The sequence below is a fragment of the Oncorhynchus mykiss genome, chromosome 14 (genome assembly GCF_057628025.1).
Source record: "Oncorhynchus mykiss isolate SJ-2025 chromosome 14, ASM5762802v1, whole genome shotgun sequence".
Classification (NCBI taxonomy): Eukaryota; Metazoa; Chordata; class Actinopteri; order Salmoniformes; family Salmonidae; genus Oncorhynchus; species Oncorhynchus mykiss.
The window spans coordinates 24,915,330-24,943,292 of NC_143035.1; the positions used below are offsets into that span (position 1 = coordinate 24,915,330).

A 27,963-nucleotide genomic window follows, 5' to 3' on the forward strand; every position below is an offset into this window, starting at 1 on the left:
GTTCTTTTCTTTCCTTCTCTCCTCACAGGTGGCAATCATCACTCCCCAATCAGTCACCAATCAATCATCAATCAGAAGACACCTATTTCCATTACCCTATCACATCCCCTTTCCCTTGGTTTAAAAACCCTGTCCCATGTTTCCTCTAAAGCTCGATCTCTGTGTCTCAATCTCTCTGTGTCTCAATCTCACTGTCATACAATCTCTCGGTAGGTCTGTTGCTTGTTTTAGCATCTCCAGATCACTTTGTACCCACCTGTGAGTATTGTTTGTGTTATGGTGTTTGATGGTGGAAAAAGGGGGAACCAAGACAAGTCGCCCGTGGGCATACATTACCCGTAGGAATACTTTGTATAAAAACACTAGTTAGAACTGGTCGGACCACCCACTGTATTTTGGGTTAGTTAGTAAGCTGTTGGTGAAGTAGGCTAGTCTAGCTTAGGGGTGGTTTTGGATACTTATTATTTATTTCCTTGGGTCCAGCTCAGCTCAGCTCAGCTTTTAAAAAGCTCACTTTTTTAAATAACGTGATGAATCAGACAACGTTTAATGATAAAGTGGTTTGATGATTCTACACAGCCCTAACGCACATGCTGGTGCGTTACAGCTATACTCATGCTGTTGGAACTGAAGAAATACTGTTGAACGTAATTAACTTACATTAAATACAATGTTTTTTTGTTTTTTTTTAACCTTTATTTAACTAGGCAAGTCAGTTAAGAACAAATTCTTATTTTCAATGACGGCCTAGGAACAGTGGGTTAACTGCCTGTTCAGGGGCAGAACGACAGATTTGTACCTTGTCAGCTCGGGGATTCGAACTTGCAATATTTTCGGTTACTAGTCCAACGCTCTAACCACTAGATTACCCGGCTGTTTAAGAAGGTATGCTATCTTATTGTTTGTTTTTATGGGTTACAGTAAATACCACAATCATACATTTAGGAATTATTAAAACAATAAAAATAAAAATAGAAAATAGAGAAATGACTTCAAATGGGGGATGATCAACAAAAATGTGAAATACCTTTTAAATTGCAACAAACTTTACTGTAGATAAAATAGTTAAGTAATCCTTGTCCGAGCCAGAACGGCTCATAGGTTCAATATTTAATAGTGGAAGGCAGTTTGATTGTCAGGGGTGTGTACGGGAGGCGAAGTCAAGTGCAGGCGAGCAGAGTGTATTAACTTGTTATGGCTGCAATCCCCCTATCGGGATAAGTGTCATTAACAACCTCTGAATAGCATAGCGCTACATACAATAAATATTACTATAAACATGTAAATTTATGAAATCACAAGTGCAATATAGGAAAACACGGCTTAGCCTTTTGTTAATCCACCTGTCATGTCAGAATTTGAAATATGTTTGGTTTGATTTGATATTGAGATTAAAACGGCTTCATTAGACCTTTTTAAATTCAGCTACAGTCATAGGGTGGATAGCTGTAGGTTGGTACACTCTTTTTAGGTGGGGAGAGATGGTCGAAAGCCATTATTGGAGATAATCATAAATGACTGACCATTCAGCACCGTCTACGAGTGCGTCAAGAGGGTATTTTTGTGGAGCAGCGCTTGTTGTAATGACCTTTACGTTAGTAAGTACAAAATATTTTCTAAATAATACCTGGTGAATAAATGAGACTTTAGAGAGTGTATGGAGAATATTATTTCATATCCGTTTTGTAGATTAGGCTACTGGACTAAAGGAAAAAGGGTAACATTTAACATATTATCTGGAACGTTTTTCTAAGATTAGTTTGATTATTTATACTCTGCTTATCCATTGAAGAAGGTATTGTAAATGTTTCGGGCTTTTATTAACTACCCATATTAGTCAGTTATCAAAATACTCCATAGCCTAATTTTACATGGTATAATAGAAATCAGTAGGCCTACCTCTTTATATTTTTGATACCTACAATTGTTAACCTAAAAAGTGAATGTAGCCTACATTAGACATGTTTCCATTGACACAGGTTTATTCGAAAAAAGCAATGTCGCAAAAATAATTACGTCTTATAGAAGCGGCAGATACAGGAGAAACCTTCTAAAGATCGGAAACATTTTTATTCGTTCCACAGGGGTGAATTTTTGTTTTGTAGAACTTTCTTTATTGCGACAAATGTTGATGGAAATTGTGTTTTTCGAAAAAAGGGTCATTGCCGAATCATTTGAAGGTAGCTCTACGTAGGGCACGTTATGTCACGGTGTAACTAACGTTCCACTTCACATTTAATCTTAAATGCCTACTGCTTGCAAAATAAACATTAAACTATACAAATAATGTTTATTTGCAGGATTGTCCTGACTTTCAAAAATGCCTGAATGGCTTGGCCTTTTGTGGTTGTCTGGCAAGTTTAACCATCCAATTGTTTCCGATCTACAGGAGTCCACGTTTCACCATGGCACGGACCGTGGCGATACGTTGGCACATTATAATTATTAGAATATGACAAAGATTACTAAATTATTGCATTATATCTGTTCGGGCCGGAGACATGAAACTGCGCAATTGGCCTAAATGGGTAATGGGAACACTTCGATCACCTCATTATTATTCGACACTATAGTTTTTTGCAAATATAAGGGCTCTGAAAGTGTTACAATTGTAATCTATCAATAGCGTTGAAATCCTACCTTGAAAGAACTCTCGCCTGTAATGATGTCAGAGCTGTACAGAGCACATCAGTCAATCAGCCACTGAAATAGCCGCCTAGCCAACATTTCAACTATTTTCAATCATCATATTTGTCACTTTCGTCCTAAATAGGCCTGTATGTTCACCTACAATTTAATTGATGAATGAATTGTCTGTCTTTTATTGCACCGATAAAAGACAGCTATTGCGACACAAAGATGGCTAAATGGAAATGCACCGTAGATGACTGGCAATTGTCGAATACAATTTTCTACGTGCGACTTTTCTAAATGTCGTCAAAACAAATCAATGGACAAGTTCATGGAAACGTATTTTTTCGAGTAATTTAATATTATTGCAAAATAACAATTATGGTGGCTTAGTCTTCACTAAAGCAGTGTCATTATCAGACCTATACGAATATTAGGTTAATATATCTAATGCATCATTATGTTTTCATTATTATTATAATGACTTACTTCAGTAGGCCTATATGAATTGTCAATCATGGTTGTTCAGCCCATATACAAAAGAGCATAAGAGCCAACAGTGACCGTTTTGAAGGTATTTCGTACACTTTGTATTTTGGTGATCAATAAGGAAAAACACCACTCTTGGATTGAAAAATAATTTTAATAAGAACAAACTCTCAGATAGCCTGTAAACACCTTTGGATTATTTGCTGACTATTTATGATGCTCTAGTTTGATTTAACTACAGCCTTTGACTGTCAGAAGTAGGAAGCTTTGGCTGTAACAAATGGCAAAGAGTCATGTGCTATTTATGCAGTTGTGAAAGCCCCATAGTTGGTGCAAGATTGCAATCTTCAGAGGGACCTACTCCTCTGTTTACGCTATTTTACAGGGAAATTTAATTATGTTTAGATATAATACATATAGCCTGTATTCAAACAAACCCAGCATAAAGGGTTTGAACATCATCTGTCATTATGACATGTTCGTTGCCTACTAGAAACCAAGTTTGAATGAGTCTTTTTGAAGTGCAAATACATTACAGCTATGCTGGAGTGGAAAGGACATATCCCAACATGCACCAGCTGCAGCACAGCCTGCCCAATAGGCTACATTTACAGAGACCTCATTCCTTGCTTCAGGTAGACGTGACTGAGTATTAATTCCTGTCAACAGTGTTGGGGAGTAACTGGTTTAACGTATGTATAATTTATTTGCAAACACCCTGAAACTGTAATCAAGTACTTTACCAGCAAAAGGAATGTAATCAGGTGATGTATACTTTTGAAAAAATAGATGATTAATTATTGGATTACTTTAAAAACCCAGTGCATCAAACTTGATTTGTCTGTGTTTAATGTACACCGCAGTTCAAAAGTTTGGGGTCACTTAGAAATGTCCTTGTTTTTGAAAGACGATAACGTTTTTTGTCCATTAAAATAACATCAAATTGATCTGAAATACAGTGTAGACATTGTTAATGTTGTAAATGACTATTGTAGCTGGAAACAACAGATTTGTTATGGAATATCTACATAGGCATACAGGCCCATTATCAGCAACCATCACTCCTGTTTCCAATGGCACATTGTGTTAGCTAATCCAAGTTTATCATTTTTAAAGGCTAATTGATCATTAGAAAACCCTTGTTGCAATTATGTTATCACAGCTGAATTTGTTATTCTGCTTAAAGAAGCAATAAAACTGGCCTTCTTTAGACTGGTTGAGTATCTGGAGCATCAGCATTTGTGGGTTCGATCACAGGCTCAAAATAGCCAGAAACAAATAACTTTCTTCTGAAACTCGTCAGTCTACTCTTGTTCTGAGAAATGAAGGCTGCCAAGAGATGCCAAGAAACTGAAGATCTCGTACAACGCTGTGTACTACTCCCTTCACAGAACAGCGCAAACTGGCTCTAACCAGAATAGAAAGAAGAGTGGAAGGCCCCGGTGCACAATTGAGCAAGAGGACAAGGACATTAGTGTCTAGTTTGAGAACCAGATGCCTCACAAGTTCTCAACTGGCAGCTTCATTAAATAGTACACGAAAAACACCAGTCTCAACGTCAACAGTGAAGAGGCGGCTCCGGGATGCTGGCCTTCTAGACATCCATGTTCCCATGAACAAAGGTTTGGTGCAAACCGTGCCTGTAAACTAGCTTTGGTTGTAGCCATAGGAGTGGCAAGGAGGAACCTTTGATGAGTAGGCTTAACAGAAAACAGCTCCAGGGCGTCATCATTTTTACAGTACATTGATAAGATTCTCTTTCTTGGGGTCATTTCAGTTTGACCGTTTTTTTCCCCATTCACTTTAGTGCAATTTTCACAAGAGTGTGGTACATTTTCACAACTCTAAGCACAAAAGTCTAAACAGATCATCAAAATGGCACGTTTCAAAACTCTTAAGCACATTTTCAATTGACTGAGTACAACAAACAAATTCACAAATTCACTTGTTCACTGCACCAAATCACTCTTTTGCATACATCTGCTTTTTACAATGCAATATTCACATTACATTTGATACGATTTTCTTGTCATTTGTTAACAGTACATTTCACATAATAAAACTGCTCCAAACTAATACATTTTGAACCAAAATGGAATAGTGCCAATACACATACATAATGAACACTGCAAACAATTGCGCCGAGCCAGCTAAAGTTTATTTTATTTTTGTATTGTTTTTGTGAAGTACCATGTCAACATTTAGTCACCAATACATAGGAAAATTATAGGTTCGTTATTTGGTAATAAAAAAAAAAGAAAGTTATAGTACAAAAAAACAAGATACAAATGTAAATTGTGCACACAGTCTAGAATCAAACCAGGGTGTGTAGTGACAACTCTAGCACAGAGATGCATTGCCTTAGACCCCCTGCGCCACTCAGGAGCCCTATAGAGTGATTCTTTCCACTTTGTCCTATTGAAGCACACTGGCTGATGGAAAATAATGATGTAGTATTTACAGCCACATCCATAAAGGATTTGGTTTTACCTTCCAACATATATTGATGTCAAATTGATACATTTATGATGGAAAAAACATCTAGAAATGAACAGTGTTTAGCAGTTATCAAACTATATACGTTAAAGCTGCAATATGTAACTTTTTGGGCGACCTGACAAAATTCACATAGAAATGTGAGTTATAGATCTGTCATTCTCAATGAATGCAAGTCTAAGAAGCGGTAGATCTGCTCTACGTACGCTAGTTTTGTTTTTGCATCCTTTACTTTCAGTTTTCTACACCAGCTTCAAACAGCTGAAAATACAATCTATTTGGTTATGGAAAATATATATTTCACAGCGGTTTAGATGGTGCAATGATTCTCTAGACTATAATTGCTTGTTTTATCACATTAACTGAAATTAGGCAAACTATTACAATTTTAGCAACTAGGAAATGGCAGAGTGATTTTGCATAGTGCATCTTTGACTATCTACTACATAATTTTGCTTCACTTCACTTCTGAGCAGTTTGTTTAAGTGATAGTTGATTGTATTGACAAGTGACAAGAATAACAAATGACAAGAAAATAATTTCAAAAGTAAACTGAATATTGCACCGTGAAAGGCAGATACTTATATTGAATATGTATCCAAATTGAAAGAGTGATTTGGTTCAGTGAACAAGTACTTTGTTCATTTGCTTGTTGTTGTCAGTGAATTGAAAATGTGCTTAGAGTTTTAAGGAAGAGGCATTTTGATGATCTGTTTAGATTTTACTGCTTATGCATAGGGTGTCACCCTGCTTGCGAGTATTGCTTCCTCCTTATTTGGCTCACACCGAGGCTCATTTCAGGCTGAGGAGCAAGTTTCACACATCCCCATGTTCTACACTTAAGCCTTGTTCACACTGCGGGCCTTAATGCTCAAATCAGTTTGGTTTTTCAAATCCGTTTTGGAATACTGACTGTCTAAACAGCAAGTCAGACTTGTGTGTGTTCAGATAGTCATTTGCTAACATGGCTACGCTATTTGTCATAGTAACGACTGGTGTGTGTTCGGTAGTGTAGGATGATTGGTGGTGGTGCTTGTGCTTCCTATCACTCAGAAGTTATATAGCAAGCTAAGGTGACAACAATGCCGGCCATGGACGTTTCTCAGTTGCTTTGAATGTTCAAAATCATAGTGTAAGAATGATTTAAAAAACTTCTTAGGGCTGCAATCCCGTTAACGGGATCAATATGACAACAGCCAGTGAAAGTGCAGGGCGGCGCCAAATTCAAAATAACAGAAATCTCATAATTAAAATTCCTCAAACATACATGTATCTTATACCGTTTTAAAGGTAATCTTGTTGTTAATCCCACCACAGTGTCAGATTTCAAATAGGCTTTACAGCGAAAGCACCACAAACGATTATGTTAGGTCACCACCAACTCACAGAAAAATTCAGCCATTTTTCCAGCCAAAGAGAGGAGTCACAAAAAGCACAAATAGAGATAAAATGAATCACTAACCTTTGATGATCTTCATCAGATGACACTCATAGGACTTCATGTTACACAATACATGTATGTTTTGTTTGATAAAGTTAATATTTATATAAAAAAATCTCAATATACATTGGCGCGTTAAGTTCACTAGTTCCAAAAACATCTGGTGATATTGCAGAGAGCCACATCATTTTACAGAAATACTCATTATAAATGTCGATAAATACAATTGTTAGACATGGAAATATAGATATACCTCTCCTTAATGCAACCGCTGGGTCAGATTTAAAAAAAACTTTACGGAAAAAGCCAACCATGTGTCACGTTCTGACCTTTATTTCCTTTTGTTTTGTCATTATTTAGTATGGTCAGGGCGTGAGTTGGGGTGGGCAGTCTATGTTTGTTTTTCTATGATTTGGGTATTTCTATGTTTCGGCCTAGTATGGTTCTCAATCAGAGGCAGGTGTCATTAGTTGTCTCTGATTGAGAATCATACTTAGGTAGCCTGGGTTTCACTGTGTGTTGGTGGGTGATTGTTCCTGTCTCTGTGTTTTGCACCATATAGGGCTGTTTTGGGTTTTCACGTTTCTTGTTTTTGTTAGTTTGTTAGTTTGTTCATGTGAAGTGATTTATTAAAACATGAGTCAAAATAACCACGCTGCGCTTTGGTCCGCCTCTCCGTCAATGGAAGAAATCCCTTACAGAATCACCCACCCCAACAGGACCAAGCGGCGTGGTAACGGGCAACGGAAGAAGCAGCAGCAGGAGAAGCAACAGAGGCAGCAGCAGCAGGAGCAGCAGCAGCAGCAGTGGGAGAGGCTGCACTACTTGGAGAAATGGACTTGGGAGGAAATTCTAGACGGGAAAGGACCCTGGGCAGAGCCAGGAGAATATTGCCGCCCCAAGGCCGAGCTGGAGGCAGAAAAAGCAGAGAGGCGGCATTATGAGGAACTAGCACGGCAGAGCGGATGGAAGCCCGAGAGTCGGCCCCAAAAATTTATTGGGGGGGGGGGGGCTAACAGGGTGTATTGCTACGCCAGGTAGGAGACCTGCGCAAACTCCCTGTGCTTACCGGGGGGCTAGAGAGACCGGGCAGGCACCGTGTTATGCTATAGTGCGCACGGTGTCTCCAGTGCGGGTGCATAGCCCGGTGCGGTACATTCCAGCTCCGCTTATCAGCCGGGCTAGAGTGAGCGTTTAGCCAAGTGCCATGAAGCCGGCTCTACGCATCTGGTCCCCATTGCGTCTCCTTGGGCTGGCTTACATGGCACCAGCCTTTCGCACGGTGTCTCCGGTTCGCCTGCATAGCCCAGTGCGGGCTATTCCACCTTGCCGCACTGGCAGGGCGACCGGGACCATTCAACCGGGTAAGGTTGGGCAGGCTCGGTGCTCAAGAGCTCCAGTGCGCCTACACGGTCCGGTCTTTCCAGTACCACCTCCACACCCCAGCCCTCCGGTAGCAGCTCCCCGCACCAGGCTTCCTGTGCGTGACCTCGGCCCAGTACCACCAGTGCCAGCACCACGCATCAGGCCTACAGTGCGCCTCGCTTGTCCAGCGCTGCCGGAGTCTCCCTCCTCTCCAGCGCTGCCGGAGTCTCCCGCCTCTCCGCCGCCAGTGCCGCCAGTCAGCCAGGGGCCGCCAGTGCCGCCAGTCAGCCAGGGGCCGCCAGTGCCGCCAGTCAGCCAGGTGCCGCCAGTAAGCCAGGTGCCGCCAGTCAGCCAGGGGCCGCCAGTGCCGCCAGTCAGCCAGGGGCCGCCAGTCAGCCAGGGGCCGCCAGTGCCGCCAGTCAGCCAGGGGCCGCCAGAGCCCCTCAGCCCAGAGCCGCCGCCCCTCTGTCCCGTGCAGCTGTCCCACCTCTGTCCCGAGCAGCTGTCCCACCTCTGTCCCGAGCTGCTGTCCCACCTCTGTCCCGAGCTGCCCCACCTCTGTCCCGAGCTGCCCCACAGCAGCTCCCCGCACCAGGCTTCCTGTGCGTGACCTCGGCCCAGTACCACCAGTGCCAGCACCACGCATCAGGCCTACAGTGCGCCTCGCTTGTCCAGCGCTGCCGGAGTCTCCCTCCTCTCCAGCGCTGCCGGAGTCTCCCGCCTCTCCGCCGCCAGTGCCGCCAGTCAGCCAGGGGCCGCCAGTGCCGCCAGTCAGCCAGGGGCCGCCAGTGCCGCCAGTCAGCCAGGGGCCGCCAGTGCCGCCAGTCAGCCAGGGGCCGCCAGTGCCGCCAGTCAGCCAGGTGCCGCCAGTCAGCCAGGGGCCGCCAGTCAGCCAGGGGCCGCCAGTCAGCCAGGGGCCGCCAGTGCCGCCAGTCAGCCAGGGGCCGCCAGAGCCCCTCAGCCCAGAGCCGCCGCCCCTCTGTCCCGTGCAGCTGTCCCACCTCTGTCCCGAGCAGCTGTCCCACCTCTGTCCCGAGCAGCTGTCCCACCTCTGTCCCGAGCAGCTGTCCCACCTCTGTCCCGAGCAGCTGTCCCACCTCTGTCCCGAGCAGCTGTCCCACCTCTGTCCCGAGCAGCTGTCCCACCTCTGTCCCGAGCAGCTGTCCCACCTCTGTCCCGAGCAGCTGTCCCACCTCTGTCCCGAGCAGCTGTCCCACCTCTGTCCCGAGCAGCTGTCCCACCTCTGTCCCGAGCAGCTGTCCCACCTCTGTCCCGAGCAGCTGTCCCACCTCTGTCCCGAGCAGCTGTCCCACCTCTGTCCCGAGCAGCTGTCCCACCTCTGTCACGAGCTGCCCCACCTCTGTCCCGAGCTGCCCCACCTCTGTCCCGAGCTGCCCCACCTCTGTCCCGAGCTGCCCCTCTGTCCAGTGGGGTCATTGAGAACGGTGGCCATGGTGAGAAAGCCACGGAGGCGGACAATAAGGCGGACTAAGACAATGGTGAAGTGGGGTCCGCGTCCCGCGCCAGAGCCGCCACCGCGGACAGACGCCCACCTAGACCCTCCCCTATAGGTCAAGGTTTTGCGGCCGGAGTCCGCACCTTTGGGGAGGGGGGGGGGGGGGGGTACTGTCATGTTCTGACCTTTATTTCCTTTTGTTTTGTCATTATTTAGTATGGTCAGGGCGTGAGTTGGGGTGGGCAGTCTATGTTTGTTTTTCTATGATTTGGGTATTTCTATGTTTCGGCCTAGTATGGTTCTCAATCAGAGGCAGGTGTCATTAGTTGTCTCTGATTGAGAATCATACTTAGGTAGCCTGGGTTTCACTGTGTTGGTGGGTGATTGTTCCTGTCTCTGTGTTTTGCACCATATAGGGCTGTTTTGGGTTTTCACGTTTCTTGTTTTTGTTAGTTTGTTAGTTTGTTCATGTGAAGTGATTTATTAAAACATGAGTCAAAATAACCACGCTGCGCTTTGGTCCGCCTCTCCGTCAATGGAAGAAATCCCTTACACCATGCAATAATCTGAGACGGCGCTCAGAAAAAAATACAATTATCCACCATGTTGGAGTCAACAGAAATCAGAAATAACATTATAAATATTCCCTTACCTTTGATCTTCATCAGAATGCACTTCCGGGAATCCTAATTCCACAATAAATGTTTGTTTTGTTTGATAATGTCCATTATTTATGTCCAAGTAGCTACTTTTGTTAGCGCGTTTAGTACACAAATCCAAATGCTCGTGCAGGTCCAGCCGAAAGTCGGACGAAAACTTCAAAAAGTTATATTACAGGTCAAAGAAACTTGTCAAACTTAGTATAGAATCAATCTTTAGGATGTTGATATCATAAATCTTCAATAATGTTCCAACCGGAGAATTCCATTGTCTGTAGAGAAGCAATGGAACACAGGTCACTATCATGTGAAATGCGCATGACCAGGACCTGGCTCTCTGCCAGACGAGTGACTCAAACAGCTCCCATCCGGCTCCACATTACAGTAGAAGCCTCATTCAAGTTTCTAAATACGGTTGACATCTAGTGGAAGACTTAGGAAGTGCAACATAATCAATATCCCACTGTGTATTCAATAGGGGCTGGGTTGAAAATCGACCAACCTCAGATTTCCCACTTCCTGTTTGGATTTATTCTCAGGCTTTTGCCTGCCATATGAGTTTTGTTATACTCACAGACATCGTTCAAACAGTTTTAGAAACTTCAGAGTGTTTTCTAATCAATACTAATAATAATATACATATATTAGCAACTGGGACTGAGGAGCAGGCCGTTTACTCTGGGTACCTCTGGGCACCTTTCATCCAAGCTACTCAATACTGGTACTTATGCCCTAGCTCATAGCATTCAGTAGACCCCCCCTACCCACTGGCTTTCTTCAGAAATACTACAGGTGTGGTTCTCTCCAGACCAGTTTCTGGGTGCCATTGAACGTCGCACACACACTCTTCTCTCCCGCACCAGTCCTGCCTATAGCTATTAATGGTATAAATGTATCTTGTTACACAATTGGTATGGAATTAACCCAACAGTGCGGCCTATTCCTATATCAGATTCCTCACCACGGGGGCACCAATATGTTGTGACGTTGTATTAGTTAATGTGACGACTATTGCTCATCGAATGATTAAAGTTTCTTATTAACTCATTAACCTGGGGCACCATGGGAAAACTAGTTTTTATTGAGTTTCTATTTCCCAAATTAACTCAAAGAATATCAGAATATCGATTTTACAACAGCCGCTAATTAAGCAGTTGCCTCTGACAGTCTCGTTCTGAACGTCGTATAGCCCGTGAATCTGCACGGACCCGGGTCCCACTAATGAATTCGTACCACACCAATCTTAACTGAATATTTATTTACTAAAAGCTAAAATGATGATAAAAGATACACATAGACAAAACACATTATATACTAAGTTCTAATCAATAGCCTAACGGGCCAACACACTATGGGGTGTGTTACCCACAATGGGAATTTCAAAAGAGAGAGGAAAACAAATAGTACACAAGATAAATATACATTTGGGTGAATTTGTCAGCTATGCTATTCTAACCCTAGCCTTGTCTCAAACTGCCTCTCTTATGGGTCAGAATACAATGATGTAATTACGTGGTGATGATCTCCGTTGTGGCTGACGGAAACCATTGTTCCAAAGTCCTTTTATTTCATGTTTAATGTTCTGAGGCTGGTTCTTCATAGTGACCGGACAAAGGAATTTGTCTGTGGCCTGAGATTTACCAGGGGCCATAAAACCCCCCACGTCTTCAGACCCCTAGATCTCTCCTCCTCTGTTGGGGGTGAGAGATAATCTGTAGGGTTGTGGTCTCCTGTAACCTGACCTGATCAAGACAGTCATGACAACAGTTTATTGTGTGTATCAAGAATGGTCCACCACCACCCAAAGGATATCCAGAAAACTGTGGGGAGCATTGGAGTCAACATGGGCTAGCATCCATGTGGAACGCTTTCGACACCTTGTAGAGTTATTGCCCCAACAAATCGAAGCGGTTCTGAAGGCAAAAGGGAATGCAACTCCATATTAGGAAGGTGTTCCTAATGGTTTGTACACTTAGTGTATAGTAGTATGTTTATAATTCTTACCGGTTCAGTGTACCCATTATTTTCTGGGCCGCCATCTCATCATCAACTGTTTTGTCCCAGAGGATGTCGATGTTGTTGCCAGAATGTTGAATGGGTTCGGTTAAAAAAGACATTTGAAGTCAGACGTTTATATACATCTTGGCCAAATACATTTAAAATCAGTTTTTCCACAATTCCTGACATTTAACCCTAGTAAAGATTCCCTGTCGTAGGTCAGTTAATGATCATTAATAATATTTTAAGAATGTGAAATGTCAGAATAATTGTGGAGAGAATGATTTATTTCAGCTTTTATTTCTTTCATCACATTCCCAGTGGGTCAGAAGTTTACATACACTCAATTAGTATTTGGTAGCAATGCCTTTAAATTATTTAACTTGTTATGGCTGCAATCCCCCTATCGGGATAAGTGTCATCAACAGCCGCTAAATAGCATAGCGCTACGTTCAATAAATATTACTACAAATATTTATATTCATGAAATCACATGTGCAATATAGGAAAACACAGCTTAGACTTTTGTTAATCCACCTGTCATGTCAGATTTTGAAATTATGCTTTACAGCGAAAGCAATCCAAGCGTTTGTGTAAGTTTATCGATCGCACGACAAAACATTTAGTACACTTAGCATCAGGAAGCTTGGTCACGAAAATCAGAAAAGCAATCAAATGAATTGTTTACCTTTGATGATCTTCGGATGTTTTCACTCACGAGACTCCCAGTAACACAACAATTGTTCCTTTTGTTCCATAAAGATTATTTTGATATCCAAAATACCTCCGTTTGTTTGTTGCTTTATGTTCAGAAATCCACAGGAAAGAGCGGTCACGACAACACAGACGAAAATTCTAAATAGTTTCCATAATGTCCACAGAAACATGTCAAACGTTTTTTATAATCAATCCTCAGGTTGTTTTAAATATATATAATCGATAATATATAAACCGCAAATGTCTTTCACAGTAGGAGAGGGAAAAGCAATAGCTGTCCAAATTCTGTTGCGTGAGCAAAACTCATGTGACCATTTTTATTTTTCAAAATAAAAGCCTGAAACTATGTCTGAAGACTGTTGACACCTTGAGGAAGCGAAAGGTAAAGGAATCTGGTTCATATCCCTTTAAATCCAGCAAAGGGAGGCGTTGGAACATGGAGTTTCCAAAATAGAAGCCATTTCCTGTTTTGATTTTCCTCAGGGTTTCGCCTGTAATATCAGCTCTGTTATACTCACAGACAATATTTTGACAGTTTTGGAAACTATAGAATGTTTTCTATCCAATACCAATAATAATATGCATATATTAGCAACTGAGACTGAGGAGCTGGCCGTTTACAATGGGCACCTTTTTATCCAAGCTACTCAATACTGCCCCTGCAGCCATAAAAAGTTAACTTGGGTCAAACGTTTCGGGTACCCTTCCACAAGCTTCCCACAATAAGTTGGGTGAATTTTGGCCCATTCCTCCTGACAGAGCTGGTGTAACTGAGTCAGATTTGTAAGCCTCCTTGCACGCACACGCTTTTTCAGTTCTGCCCACAAATTTTCTATAGAATTGAGGTCAGGGCTTTGTTATGGCCACTCCAATACCTTGACTTTGTTGTCCTTGACTTTGTTGTCCGCTAGCGGGACGCCTATCCTTAAGAAGTTTTAATTCTGTGTTCCCGGTCCAAAATGACCGCCCCCATTACAGCTGATTATAAAACCATAATAATACATATTATATGACCTAATATTGTGTTAATATTTTTATCAACTTAAGTTCTTGTGAACATTGCACATTTTGAACTTCTATTTGCTATTTATGGCCTGCAGGCCTCAGTGACCTGAGCCGATACATGATCTTTTTTTTTTACTCAAAAATGAGTTGTAAGGATTATTTTGACTGTAACAAATACTCAGATGAAACATATTGTGCTATTTATCACAGACTACTTTGTGTCAAAGTTTAACAAGGACATTTGTTTTGAATCCATTTCACATGTTTAAGTAGTGGCACAAAATAACATATGCTGTTTTCCCGGTCAAAACTGACAGGTATGATTTTAATAGTAAAGAAAGGACATAGGCCCAAAACTACACATGAAAACTTTACCATTTTACAAAATGAATGTCTGAACACATTAAAGAACAACAGTAACAATAACAGAATTACTAACAATAACAAAAACATTAACATGTTCCCAATCTGTAAATCAATGGTGGTTACATTTCAAGTATTCTCATGCACATGTTGAACAATACGTGGTGGTTGTTGCATGTGCCTTGCAAATATATGCACTGCATTTATGGTACATAATGCTCGTTTTGACATCTCTTGGTGCACACAGATTGCACCTCTTCCTTTTGCTTCTTCTGTCTCTTGCGGCCATAGATCTTGCTTCTGGCCCTTGTATATCTCTCACCAATCCAGCCGAGGATGGTGTTTGAGGAAGGTGTTGGCGCCTTTGAATGAGGGCTGCCACCATGGTTTTCCCCAACTCTTCTAGGAATAGTCTCCCCTTGAAGAATTTCCCCTGCTTCAAGCCTGGATTCACCTCGATCCACACCACAAACACGTTGTAGACTGATATATCTAGGATATTGAAGAACACCTCCATTGTCCAACGTACCGGCATCCTCTTACAAGAGTATGTGCCAGTAACCTGCAAAAGTGCAACCATCAGTAAATAAAAAATGAGTACGTACAAGTGATACTTCATGTCTTGCATAATAACGTGAAAAATTGCATCAAAGCGTTGTTTTAATTTATCACATCTAAAACATATTTACATATTCAAATGGATAGAATTGACTCCATATTGTTCACAACTTCAATGAGCATTTCACCAAACAACAACATGTCTTGTTTTTATGGTGCAGAAAAAACAATCTGGTAGTAGAAAAAAAGTACATGAGATAAAAAAAGTTACAGAGGTCAAGGTTAATCCAGGACAGCGTTGGGCTTCTTGTCCTCTCTGGTACTCACAGCGGCATCCCTGTGCATAGTTGTCATCAGGAGCACATTCTTATTTTTTGGGGGGCAGTAGGACACAAGAGTGTGTGTATCTGTGAAGGCAAATGTACAGGAAAAACGATCCCTGTCCTTGGTAGTGAGTAAGGCAGGAGGCAACGCAGGCTTGTTCCTTCTGACCGTCCCGAACATGGTAATTTATTTTCGGAGCAGCTCCTGACCAAGAGCATATGAGGTGAAGAAAGTGTCACGTGATGTTGTTCCCCTGGAGACGTGCAGTCATTTCCAGGACCACCCGCTTCCCCTGGTTCCTTTCGGGAACACCGTCAGCAGATTTCCCAGTGTAAACCTGCATGCTCCAGGCATACCTTGTCCTGGCCTCACATGCTGCCCATATCTTTATTCCATATTTAGACGGTTTACTCATCATGTCCTGTTTGAATGGGCAGCGTCCCCTAAAAGTGACCAGATGCTTTTCCACTGTGATATCTGGACTTGGGTTATAGATGAGTAGCAGGCTCTTCACCCACTTGTGCCAAACCTCTTTGATCACTGCCAGCTTGTCTTGTTGACGGCGGTCTGGTCTTGTATCACGATTGTCGAAGCGAATCACCCGTGACAACACGTGAAATGTCTGGAGTGACATAGTGGCACGAAGAATTGCCCGACCAGACTCTGCATCCCATAAACTGGTGGTAGATTTGTTTCTGGATCTGTACACACCAGCCAAAATCAAGAGACCAATGTATGCTTGTATGTCTGTCCGGTCCACCACCTTATTTATTAAATACCTAAACAATAACACAGAATTACATATACACAGGGTGGGTCATACATTGATTACTAATTAGGTCATGCAAAACGACGTCTCTAGCGGACGGAACAGATATGACGGCTGAGGAACAAAGGGTTTGGGACTCTATCGGACCTTGGGAAGCCATGCTATCGTAAATAACCGCCCATTTGGAAAATGAAAATGCAAGAAATGTTTACTGTGAGCTGCACTTCAATAGGTTGGTCGTAGATGGAAGGCCGGGTTGCCCAGCAGGGATCTCTTGTCCTCTGAAGAATGTCTGGTGGTAGAGTGGATACATTGTAGTACCGTCGCCATGTGGTAGAACAGAAACTTTGTCCGTCCTTTCCAAGCCCATGTTTACAGCTGCTGCTGCTAACTCAACGGCTAGGAAGTATCACTTCTTTAGTGAATAAGAGTTCAAAGTTTATACCAAGTTGCCATATTATATGCTCATGCTATATTCTGGCTAGTATAGTTAAAAATCATCTCTTCAACGTGTCGATCGTCACCTCCACGTTGAAATTCGCCCCTTTTAACTTCTGGACAGCAGCCCTCACGTCGTCTGGAACACGATGCTAATTTCGTTAGGTTGTTGTCTCAGTTCTGTAGTTGATATCAGCCCTTTTAACATCTGGACAGCCGTCCTCACGTCATCGGGAACACAAATGTTACATTTTCGTAAAGGGCTTATGTAGTAGGGAGAGAAGTGCGTGTTTCATAGTTCACAACCAATGTCTGATCACATGGGCGGGGCCACTGAGTTGAGGCTAGTTCACTTATTTAATATTCTAGGATATATTACATATTTAAACATTTAAATTGCACAACAATTCCATGTTAATCTGATAACTATAATGTGTAGACTTTCTAAGATACAGTTTATGTCGTCCTATCATCAGTAAAAATGTCCCAGATGACAACTGATCTTATATCATATTGTTTAATACCAACGCATATTTTCAACTGGTTGGATTACCAAAATATGGTTCTGTTCACAACCCTTTTGATGTTACCCGACTCTCTCTATGTTAACAAAGAGAGTTTCCAAGAGTCACTCTGTAGAGTAGAGAGAGAGGAATGGGGGAAAGGTATTTATGGAGGGTCATAAACTTCACAAACAGGCCAACATCATGACAGGAGTACAAGGGCAAATTGAGTTATTGCACATGTGCACTTCAGAGAGAAGGCGTTCCCTGACGGAAATATGCAAATACATGCTAAAACATGCCAATAGGATCTCGCTAACTCTTGCTTGGCTCTGTCCACCCCCTTGCTTGTTCTGCACACTATGCTTATTTTTCTCCCATTGGAAACGACGCTGATGAGATATATTGAGATATCTTACCAGTATCTTTGCTAACGTTCGTGTCACTTGCTAGCTAGCAAGCTAGCAAATTTCAGCTTCCACAGTCATGTCAAACATTGCACCTGGAATGACACACATGCTGCATTTTTGTTTATTTGAGCTTTGTTCTATTGGTATTTACTTGGATATGTCCGTAATGATGTTGATGAGGTCTGACAGCCAGACAGCAAGGCTTATATTAACCCCCTCTGTTACAAAACAAATAGTAGCCTTCAATACAAAGTTGTTTTTGATCAAACAAAAACCTGTCACTTTGTCACTTTTTTTGTGTGCTTTTACCTGTTTTTCGTGATATCCAATTGGTAGTTTCAGTCTTGTCCCATCGTTGCAACTCCCCATACAGTCTCGGGAGAGGCAAAGGTGGAGAGCCATGCGTCCTCCGAAACACGACCCTGCCAAGCCGCACTGCTTCTTGACAAACTGCTCGCTTAACCCGGAAGCCAGCCACACCAATGTGTCGGAGGAAACACCGTACACCTGGCGACTGAAGTCTTCTTGCAGGTGCCCGGCCCGCCACAAGGAGTCGCTAGGACAAGGAAATACAGTGAGCCAAACCTTCCCCTAACCTGGACGACTGGGCATATTGTACACCGCCTCATCGGTCTCCCGGTCACGGCAGGCTGTGACACAGCCTAGGATCGAACCCGGGTCAGTAGTGACACCTCAAGCATTGTGATGCAGTGACTTAGTACCGCTGCACCACTCGGGAGGCCCACTTTGACACTTTCACTGTAGTAATTACAGTTTCAGCTATTATGACATTGGCTCAAATCTAGGTTTTGCCTTTAGATATCGAGAAAATGAACAACAATAACATCATTGAGTTACCATGACCTTTATGAAGTATGAAACCTTTCTGCTTTAAGTGATTTTTGGATTACATAAATACGTCAAGATTTACAAAAACTTACATTAGCTGATGAAGATCTCCAAAGCCTGTGTTTACCTCAGACCTTATTTGTGGCATTTATCTAAACAATTAATTTCCCTATAGGCGTTGGCTAACGAGCCATGGCGGAGTTAGGGCCTACAATTACTATTGCTCTCTATTGAGCCTCCAGACTGTGCCCATCTGCGTCTCCTCCAGTGCGAGCACGAGCTGCAGTATATAGCTTCATGCAGGCTAGCAACAACCGTTGAATTAGCAGCTCTCTATTTTCATCACGAACAAGAGTGGTAGGCTTTACCAAACAGAACTGAAAGTGTGACCAGACAAGCAGAAAGTTGAAAAAACAATACATGCAGTCAATATCTAGCTATCTAGATAGCTAACTTTATCGTCCACCATCCTCATGTGGTTCTCTCTAGCAGTGAACTTCTCTCCAGAGTCCGAATAGATATGCCCCATCAATCCTGCTGAGAACACTTGATAAATTCAGCTTCCCCTCTGAGAATAAACCTGACCTACATTATATATCCATTCTATTAATTTACACATTTTCATTCAGATTGGTATAATTGTGACTGTTTATTATTACTGTGCTCAAGTTCACTTTGACGTTCTCTTTAATTTACCAACAGATATATGGAGGATGGGAAGACTGCTTCAGCTACTGATATTGGCTTTGATTCTATTGATCTGCATTTATCTTTTATTTGTAAGTTTTGAAATGGAACCCATACCAAATGTATAGACAGAGCTTCAAATGTTAAGACTGGCATGCCATCCACAGGATCATTTTAAACATTTATTTTGTTTTAACCATTTTGAAGCTATACATTGTTTACGACAGCATTATTGATACAAGATTATACAGTGCATTCCGAAAGTATTCAGATCCTTTCCCCTTTTCCACATTTTGTAATGTTACAGCCTTATTCTAAAATTGATTAAATAAATAAATATCCTCATGAATCTACACACAATGCCTCACAATATTTTAGAAAATTAATAAAAAATAAAACACAGAAATACCTTATTTATATATGTATTCAGACCCTTTGCTATGAGACTCGAAATTGAGCTCAGGTGTATCCTGTTTCCGTCGCTCACTCTTGAGATGTTTCTTCAACTTGATTGGAGTCCACCTGTGGTAAATTCAATTGATTGGACATGATTTCGAAAGGCACACACCTGTCTATATAAGGTCCCGCAGTTGACAGTGTATGTCAGAGCAAAAACCAAGCCATGTTGTCGAAGGAATTGTCCGTAGAGCTCCGAGACAGGATTGTATCGAGGCCAAGATCTGGGGAAGCCTACAAAAAAATATCTGCAGCATTGAAGGTCCTCAAGAACACAGTGGCCTTCTTCATTCTTAAATGGAAGAAGTTTGGAACCATCAAGACTCTTCCTAGAGCTGTCAGCTCGGCCAAACTGAGCAGTGGGGGGAGAAGAGCCTTGGTCAGGGAGATGACCAAGAACCCAATGGTCACTCTGACAGAGCTCCAGTTCTGCTCCAGTTTTGCAGCACACCACCATTCGGGCCCTTATGATAAATTGGCCAGATGGAAGCCACTCCTCAATAAAAGGCATGACAGCTCGTTTGGAGTTGGCCAAAAGTCACCTAAAGACTCTCAGACCATGTGAAACAGATTCTCTGGTCTGATGAAACAAAGATTGAACTCTTTGGCCTGAATGTCAAGCGTCACGTGGAGGAAACTTGGCACCATCCCTAAGGCGACAGGTAGCCTAGTGGTTAGAGTTGGGCCAGTAACCGAAAGGTCGCTGGATTGAATTCCCGAGCTGAAAAGGTCAAAATCTGTTGTTCTGCCCTACTTTTATTTTTTTATTTCACCTTTATTTAACCAGGTAGGCAAGTTGAGAACAAGTTCTCATTTACAATTGCGACCTGGCCAAGATAAAGCAAAGCAGTTTGACACATACAACGACACAGAGTTACACATGGAGTAAAATAGTACAGTATAAACAAGTCTATATACGATGTGAGCAAATGAGGTGAGATAAGGGAGGTAAAGGCAAAAAAGGCCATGGCGGCAAAGTAAATACAATATAGCAAGTAAAACACTGGAATGGTAGATTTGCAATGGAAGAATGTGCAAAGTAGAAATAAAAAGAATGGGGTGCATAGGAGCAAAATAAATAAATACATTAAATACAGTAGGGAAAGAGGTAGTTTGGGCTAAATTATAGGTGGGCTATGTACAGGTGCAGTAATCTGTGAGCTGCTCTGACAGTTGGTACTTAAAGCTAGTGAGGGAGATACTGTAAGTGTTTCCAGTTTGAGAGATTTCTGTAATTCATTCCAGTCATTGGCAGCAGAGAACTGGAAGGAGAGGCGGCCAAAGAAAGAATTGGTTTTGGGGGTGACTAGAGAGATATACCTGCTGGAGCGTGTGCTACAGGTGGGATATGCTATGGTGACCAGCGAGCTGAGATAAGGGGGACTTTACCTAGCAGGGTCTTGTAGATGACATGGAGCCAGTGGGTTTGGCGACGAGTATGAAGCGAGGGCCAGCCAACGAGAGCATACGGGTCGCAATGGTGGGTAGTATATGGGGCTTTGGTGACAAAACGAATTGCACTGTGATAGACTGCATCCAATTTGTTGAGTAGGGTATTGGAGGATATTTTGTAAATGACATCGCCAAAGTCGAGGATTGGTAGGATGGTCAGTTTTACAAGGGTATGTTTGGCAGCATGAGTGAAGGATGCTTTGTTGCGAAATAGGAAGCCAATTCTAGATGTAACTTTGGATTGGAGATGTTTGATATGGGTCTGGAAGGAGAGTTTACAGTCTAACCAGACACCTAAGTATTTGTAGTTGTCCACGTATTCTAAGTCAGAGCCGTCCAGAGTAGTGATGTTGGACAGGCGGGTAGGTGCAGGTAGCGATCGGTTGAAGAGCATGCATTTAGTTTTACTTGTATTTAAGAGCAATTGGAGGCCACGGAAGGAGAGTTGTTTGAAGCTTGCCTGGAGGGTTGTTAACACAGTGTCCAAAGAAGGGCCAGAAGTATGGTGTTGTCTGTGTAGAGGTGGATCAGAGACTCACCAGCAGCAAGAGCAACCTCATTGATGTATACAGAGAAGAGTCGTCCAAGAATTGAACCCTGTGGCACCCCCATAGAGACTGCCAGAGGTCCGGACAGCATAACCTCCGATTTGACACACTGAACTCTATCAGAGAAGTAGTTGGTGAACCAGGCGAGGCAATCCTTTGAGAAACCAAGGCTGTCGAGTCTGCCCATGAGGATGTGGTGATTGACAGAGTCGAAAGCCTTGGCCAGATCAATGAATACGGCTTCACAGTAATGTTTCTTATCGATGGCGGTTAAGATATTGTTTAGGACATTGAGCGTGGCTGAGGTGCACCCATGACCAGCTCTCAAACCAGATTGCATAGCAGAGAAGGTATGGTGAGATTCTAAATGGTCGGTAATCTGTTTGTTGACTTGGCTTTCGAAGACCTTAGAAAGGCATGGTAGGATAGATATAGGTCTGTAGCAGTTTGGGTCAAGAGTGTCCCCCCCTTTGAAGAGGGGGATGACCGCAGCTGCTTTCCAATCTTTGGGAATCTCAGATGACACGAAAGAGAGGTTGAACAGGCTAGTAATAGGGGTGGCAACAATTTCGGCAGATAATTTTAGAAAGAAAGGGTCCAGATTGTTTAGCCCGGCTGATTTGTAGGGGTCCAGATTTTGCAGCTCATTCAGAACATCAGCTGAACGGATTTGGGAGAAGGAGAAATGGGGAAGGCTTGGGCGAGTTGCTGTGGGGGGTGCAGTGCTGTTGACCGGGGTAGGAGTAGCCAGGTGGAAAGCATGGTCAGCCGTAGAAAAATGCTTATTGAAATTCTCAATTATGGTGAATTTATCAGTGGTGACAGTGTTTCCTATCTTCAGTGCAGTGGGCAGCTGGGAGGAGGTGTTCTTATTCTCCATGGACTTTACAGTGTCCCAGAACTTTTTTGAGTTAGTGTTGCAGGAAGCAAATTTCTGCTTGAAAAAGCTAGCCTTGGCTTTTCTAACTGCCTGTGTATAATGGTTTCTAGCTTCCCTGAACAACTGCATATCACGGGGGCTGTTCGATGCTAATGCAGAACGCCATAGGATGTTTTTGTGTTGGTTAAGGGCAGTCAGGTCTGGGGAGAACCAAGGGCTATATCTATTCCTGGTTCTAAATTTCTTGAATGGGGCATGTTTATTTAAGATGGTTAGGAAGGCATTTAAAAAAAATATCCAGGCATCCTCTACTGACGGGATGAGATCAATATCCTTCCAGTATCCCGCGGCCACGTCGATTAGAAAGGCTTGCTCGCTGAAGTGTTTCAGGGAGCGTTTTACAGTGATGAGTGGAGGTCGTTTGACTGCTGACCCATTACGGATGCAGGCAATGAGGCAGTGATTGCTGAGATCTTGGTTGAAGACAGCAGAGGTGTATTTAGAGGGCAAGTTGGTTAGGATGATATCTATGAGGGTGCCCGTGTTTAAGGCTTTGGGGAGGTACCTGGTAGGTTCATTGATCATTTGTGTGAGATTGAGGGCATCAAGTTTAGATTGTAGGATGGCTGGGGTGTTAAGCATGTTCCAGTTTAGGTCGCCTAGCATCACGAGCTCTGAAGATAGATGGGGGGCAATCAGTTGACATATGGTGTCCAGAGCACAGCTGGGGGCAGAGGGTGGTCTATAGCAGGCGGAAACGGTGAGAGACTTGTTTTTAGAGAGGTGGATTTTTAAAAGTAGAAGTTCAAATTGTTTTGGTACAGACCTGGATAGTAGGACAGAACTCTGCAGGCTATCTTTGCAGTAGATTGCAACACCGCCCCCTTTGGCAGTTCTATCTTGTCTGAAAATGTTGTAGTTTGGAATGAAAATTTCAGAATTTTTGGTCGTCTTCCTAAGCCAGGATTCAGACGCAGCTAGAACATCCGGGTTGGCAGAGTGTGCTAAAGCAGTGAATAGAACAAACTTAGGGAGGAGGCTTCTATGTTAACATGCATGAAACCAAGGCTATTACGGTTAAAGAAGTCATCAAAAGAGAGCGCCTGGGGAATAGGAGTGGAGCTAGGCACTGCAGGGCCTGGATTCACCTCTACATCGCCAGAGGAACAGAGGAGGAGTAGATTAAGGGTGCGGCTAAAAGCAATAAGAATTGGTCGTCTAGAACGTCTGGAACAGAGAGTAAAAGGAGGTTTCTGGGGGCGATAAAATAGCATCAAGGTATAATGTACAGACAAAGGTATGGTAGGATGTGAATACAGTCGAGGTAAACCTAGGTATTGAGTGATGAAGAGAGATATTGTCTCTAGAAACATCATTGAAACCAGGAGATGTCATTGCATTTAAGGTAAGTTAACCCACTGTTCCCCGGTAGGCCGTCATTGCAAATAAGAAATTGTTCTTAACTGACTTGCATTGTTAAATAAAGGTTACCTTAAGGCATGGTGGTGGCAGCATCATGGTGTGGGGATGTTTTTCAGCAGCAGGGACTGGGAGACTAGTCAGGATCAAGGGAAAGATGAACGGAGCAAAGTAAAGAGAGATCCTTGATGAAAACCTGCTCTAGAGCGCTCAGGACCTCAGACTGGGGTGAAGGTTCACCTTACAACAGGACAATGACCCTAAGCACACAGCCAAGACAACGCAGGAGTGGCTTCGGGACAAGTCTCCTAATGTCTCTGAGTAGCCCAGCCAGAGCCCGGACTTGAACCCGATTGAACATCTCTGGAGAGACCTGAAAATAGCTGTGCAGCAATGCTCCCCATACAACCTGACAGAGCTTGAGAGGATCTGCAGAGAAGAATGGGAGAAACTCCCCAAATACAGGTGTGCCAAGCTTCTAGCGTCATACTCAAGAAGACTCAAGGCTGTAATCCCTGCCAAAGGTGCTTCAACAAAAGTACTGAGTAAAAAGTGTCTGAATACTTATGTAAATGTGATATTAGTTTTTAGTTTGAATACATTTGCTAAAATTTCTAAACCCGTTTTTGCTTTGTCACTATGAGGTATTGTCTGTGTAGATTGATGAGGGGAAAAAAATCAATTTTAGAATAAGGCTGTAACTTGTCAAAATGTGGAAAAGGTCCAGACGTCTGAATACTTTCCGAATGCACTGTGTTTGGGGTATTGATGGGGTAAGACAGCTATACTAAGCTCAAGAGGTATTAAGGTACACTTTATATGTGCCTCTAGGCTTTAGTCAATATAATGATTAGGCCAATAGTTTGTTTGGTGATAAACAGATTCTTTCTTTGTCTCACTGTAGGTATGTCAATTCAACCAGTGCCTGCTGAATGTGTCACCATCCAATCATCTCAAATACAACCACACTAGCTTAACAAGTTGTAGTGGAATCACCAACAGGACATTTACACCAACCAATGACTCCTTAATAAGTAAAGAGGAATGGGAATCTCTGCTCACAGAGCTACAATGGTCATTACCGCCTGTTGTCCCCTTATCCACAGATGAGGCCACAAACCCCACTAAGTGCTCATTCTCTGTTGTCAACCCCAATTCAAACCACACAGTTGGAGGGTTTATAGATGTGATTTTGATAGCTAGAGATACTAAAAACAGGATCAAAACCTATGGAGGGGACTTTTTTCAGGCCAAGTTGTTTAACTCAGAACTTAAGGCCAGTACTTATGGAGCTGTAACAGACCACTTTAATGGCACCTACACTGCCCGTCTGGCCCTGCATTGGCCCGGACCTGCCAAGGTGTCCATCCGCCTAGTGCACTCTAGCGAGGCCGTGCAGGTACTGTGTAGGCAAAGGGAACAAGACCCAGATAAGGTCTACTTCAAAGGCTACTTTGAGGAGGGTGGCAAGCAGGAAACGGCGATTTGCAATGCCCAGAGAAGTCCTAGGCTGGTGGGGAACGAGTCACAGTGTTGCTGTGAGTACAGAGAGCCAGTCACTGGGGAGACCTGGTTCTGTCGGCGGCCATCTTCCCTGCCTTGCCATGCTTTGACCTATCACAGCATGGGCGGTTACCAGGCAGTACTCTCCAAGGTGGAGATGACCCTTCTAAAGAGGTAGATACAGTGCCCCTTGACATATTCCACATTGTTTTGTTACAGCTTGAATTGAAAATGGATTAAATGGATTTGTTTTCTGACCCATCTACACACAATACCCCATAATGACAAAGTGCATTAGCCTATGTTAGCTCAAACGTTTCGAGTGGGACCAATCAATCCTGTAGAGGTCAATGATCATTTGTAATGTGTAATGTATTACAGTTTGATTTGCTTGGAAGGTTTCCCATTTGATGCTGAAAATGACTATGTAGAATTCTCTTTTAGTCATCTCAAGAATACAATGTTATGATGTCATTAAATTGCACGTCCCCATTTTGCTCACCACTATACAGTCAGATAACTATGACATAAAATGGGAATGTGTAGGAAATACCTAAATACTACACAATATTTTAATTTTGGGGGATATTTCCCTTACTGGAATTAGGTCAGACCAGCCCACATTCAATCGTTAGTGATTGAAACCATTATAATATATATATTTCTGGTGTGAAACATGAAAGTTTCTTGCAGCAAAGATGTTGAAACACACGGCACAGTAGCCACGTAGTAAACAGTGCTAAGAACAAAATCTCAAGAAAACACTTTTGGTTACAACGTTTGAAACGATTGTAAACTAACATTTCCTTCTTCTCTGCAGTTCCACAAACATTATTGTACCAGGTAACGATTCAGCTATCGATGTCCAGCAACAGGACACTGAAATCCGTAAGTTGTTCCAAACTACTTCTCCTTTGCTAAACTTATGAACCAACAGCCAAGTCTGACATAGGCCTATTTAATTGACTGCAACTCACAATATTTTTGCAGAGACATCCGTATGTGTTTCTCACAGCTTTGACTTTCAGAAAAAAAAAAAAAAAAACATAACCACAATGGTTGCTTCAAGGTGATGCAAGTCCTTTGCCAGTACAATTTGTTTTGACATTACTCCAAAGTGAAAGCTTGTTTAACAATCATTTGAATTATTTATGTTCATAGATAATACTAAAAACATTTAAATTAATCACATATGATTAATTATTAACCCACTGTTATCTATTAACCCCATGTTGTTCTAACATAGGCCTGAAAGTATTTTTTCTCTCTCTAGGATCACAAACAAAATGTCGTCCTGGTTTGCACACCTCAGTACCAGCTGGATTCTACTTCCAGGATCACTGGACGTCCCTGGTGTGTGACTCAAAATCCTTTCCCTCAGCTAAACTGATATCTGGATGCTTGAAGGACAAACAGATCCTTATGATGGGTGACTCCACTCTCCGTCAGTGGTTCGACTACCTGGAGAAAACTGTGCCAAGTATGATATAGTTTGTAATCAGTTTATTATGTTAATATGTTTGTAGTCAAGTCCATGCGTTCAAATGGGTCAATAAAGCTTTGGCCAGGCAATTATGTAACTAGTATTGTTGAATGCAAAGACACCCATGTAAGTCATGGTATACGGCAAAAGTGTAATAATAACTTTTATAACTTCTTTCTTTAATGCGTATCCCAGCGCATTGTTTGTCTGAATTCATATATTTGCATTAAACTTATGATCCTTCTGCAGCATTGATACGCCTGAACCTTCACACATCAAGCAAATCGGGCCCCTTTGAGGCAGTCGACACCCAGTCCAACACCCGTATCATCTGGCGGGCCCATGGGATCCCTATACGGACAAGCAAGACCCCCTGGGCTGACCTTCACTACATCGCCAGGGAGTTGGAGGATATGGCAGGGGGTGCACACTCTGTAGTCGTCTTCACCATCTGGGCTCATTTCACCACGTACCCACTGGCTATGTACGCACACCGTCTGGTCGTCATCCGTAGGGCTGTGGCGTCGCTCCTTAGCCGATCTCCCACTACTCTGGTAGTGATCAAGTCAGCTAACACGGGCTACAAGGATGTGTATGGCAGCGACTGGCTCTCCTGGCAGCTCGACATGGCACTCAGGGACATTTTCAGGGACTTGCCCGTGGTCCTCATCGACGTTTGGCAGATGACCTCCTGCCACTATTCTCCGGACAACATTCACCCGCCCTCTGTGGTGATCCAAAATGAAGTGGATCTCTTCCTGTCCTTTGTTTGTCCACAGTCAAAAATGTTGTAGTCATGCCTGTAAAAACATTGTGCCTTACTGTATACAAAATGCTGTCTCCAAAAGGATTCTACAGTATATTGGAAAAGGGATTGTAATGTTAGGAAGATAATTCCTTTAAAAACTGTTTGCCTTTTTCAAAATGAATGTAAAGCTTTTCTAACTGGCCTTATTTTAAAATAAAAACTACTTTAACTATGAACACTCGCCAAAACTATGGCAAACCACAGAGCTCAATGTTTTCTTTACAACCAAAATCCCCTCAACCTTTATCATTTCTGT

General features: G+C 42.7%; 1 protein-coding gene and 1 long non-coding RNA gene across 4 annotated transcripts in view; one reads left to right on the forward strand and one right to left on the reverse strand.

Moving 5' to 3' along the window:
• LOC110489026 (NXPE family member 3-like) lies at positions 1-27,883 on the forward strand. 3 transcript variants are annotated; one of them, XM_021561574.3, is made up of 6 exons: positions 1-209; positions 19,174-19,250; positions 24,818-25,590; positions 26,237-26,304; positions 26,690-26,896; positions 27,149-27,883. In XM_021561574.3, the coding sequence occupies exons 1-6, from the start codon at positions 137-139 to the stop codon at positions 27,691-27,693; spliced, it is 1,743 nt and encodes a 580-aa protein (XP_021417249.3). In that variant the 5' UTR covers positions 1-136; the 3' UTR covers positions 27,694-27,883. The 3 variants fall into 3 exon arrangements, with proteins under 3 accessions (XP_021417249.3, XP_021417251.3, XP_021417250.3); XM_021561576.3 differs by having other exon boundaries at positions 154-258; XM_021561575.3 differs by lacking the exon at positions 1-209 and adding an exon at positions 1,212-1,598.
• Positions 14,548-27,963, reverse strand: part of LOC110489029 (uncharacterized) — a 46,516-nt gene continuing 33,100 nt past the window's right edge. Inside the window, exons 2-3 of the long non-coding RNA XR_016486351.1 lie at positions 17,932-18,178; positions 14,548-15,182 (exon numbers count right to left, since the gene is read on the reverse strand). This is a non-coding gene — a long non-coding RNA (uncharacterized LOC110489029). The remainder of the gene's footprint in view (positions 15,183-17,931; positions 18,179-27,963) is intronic.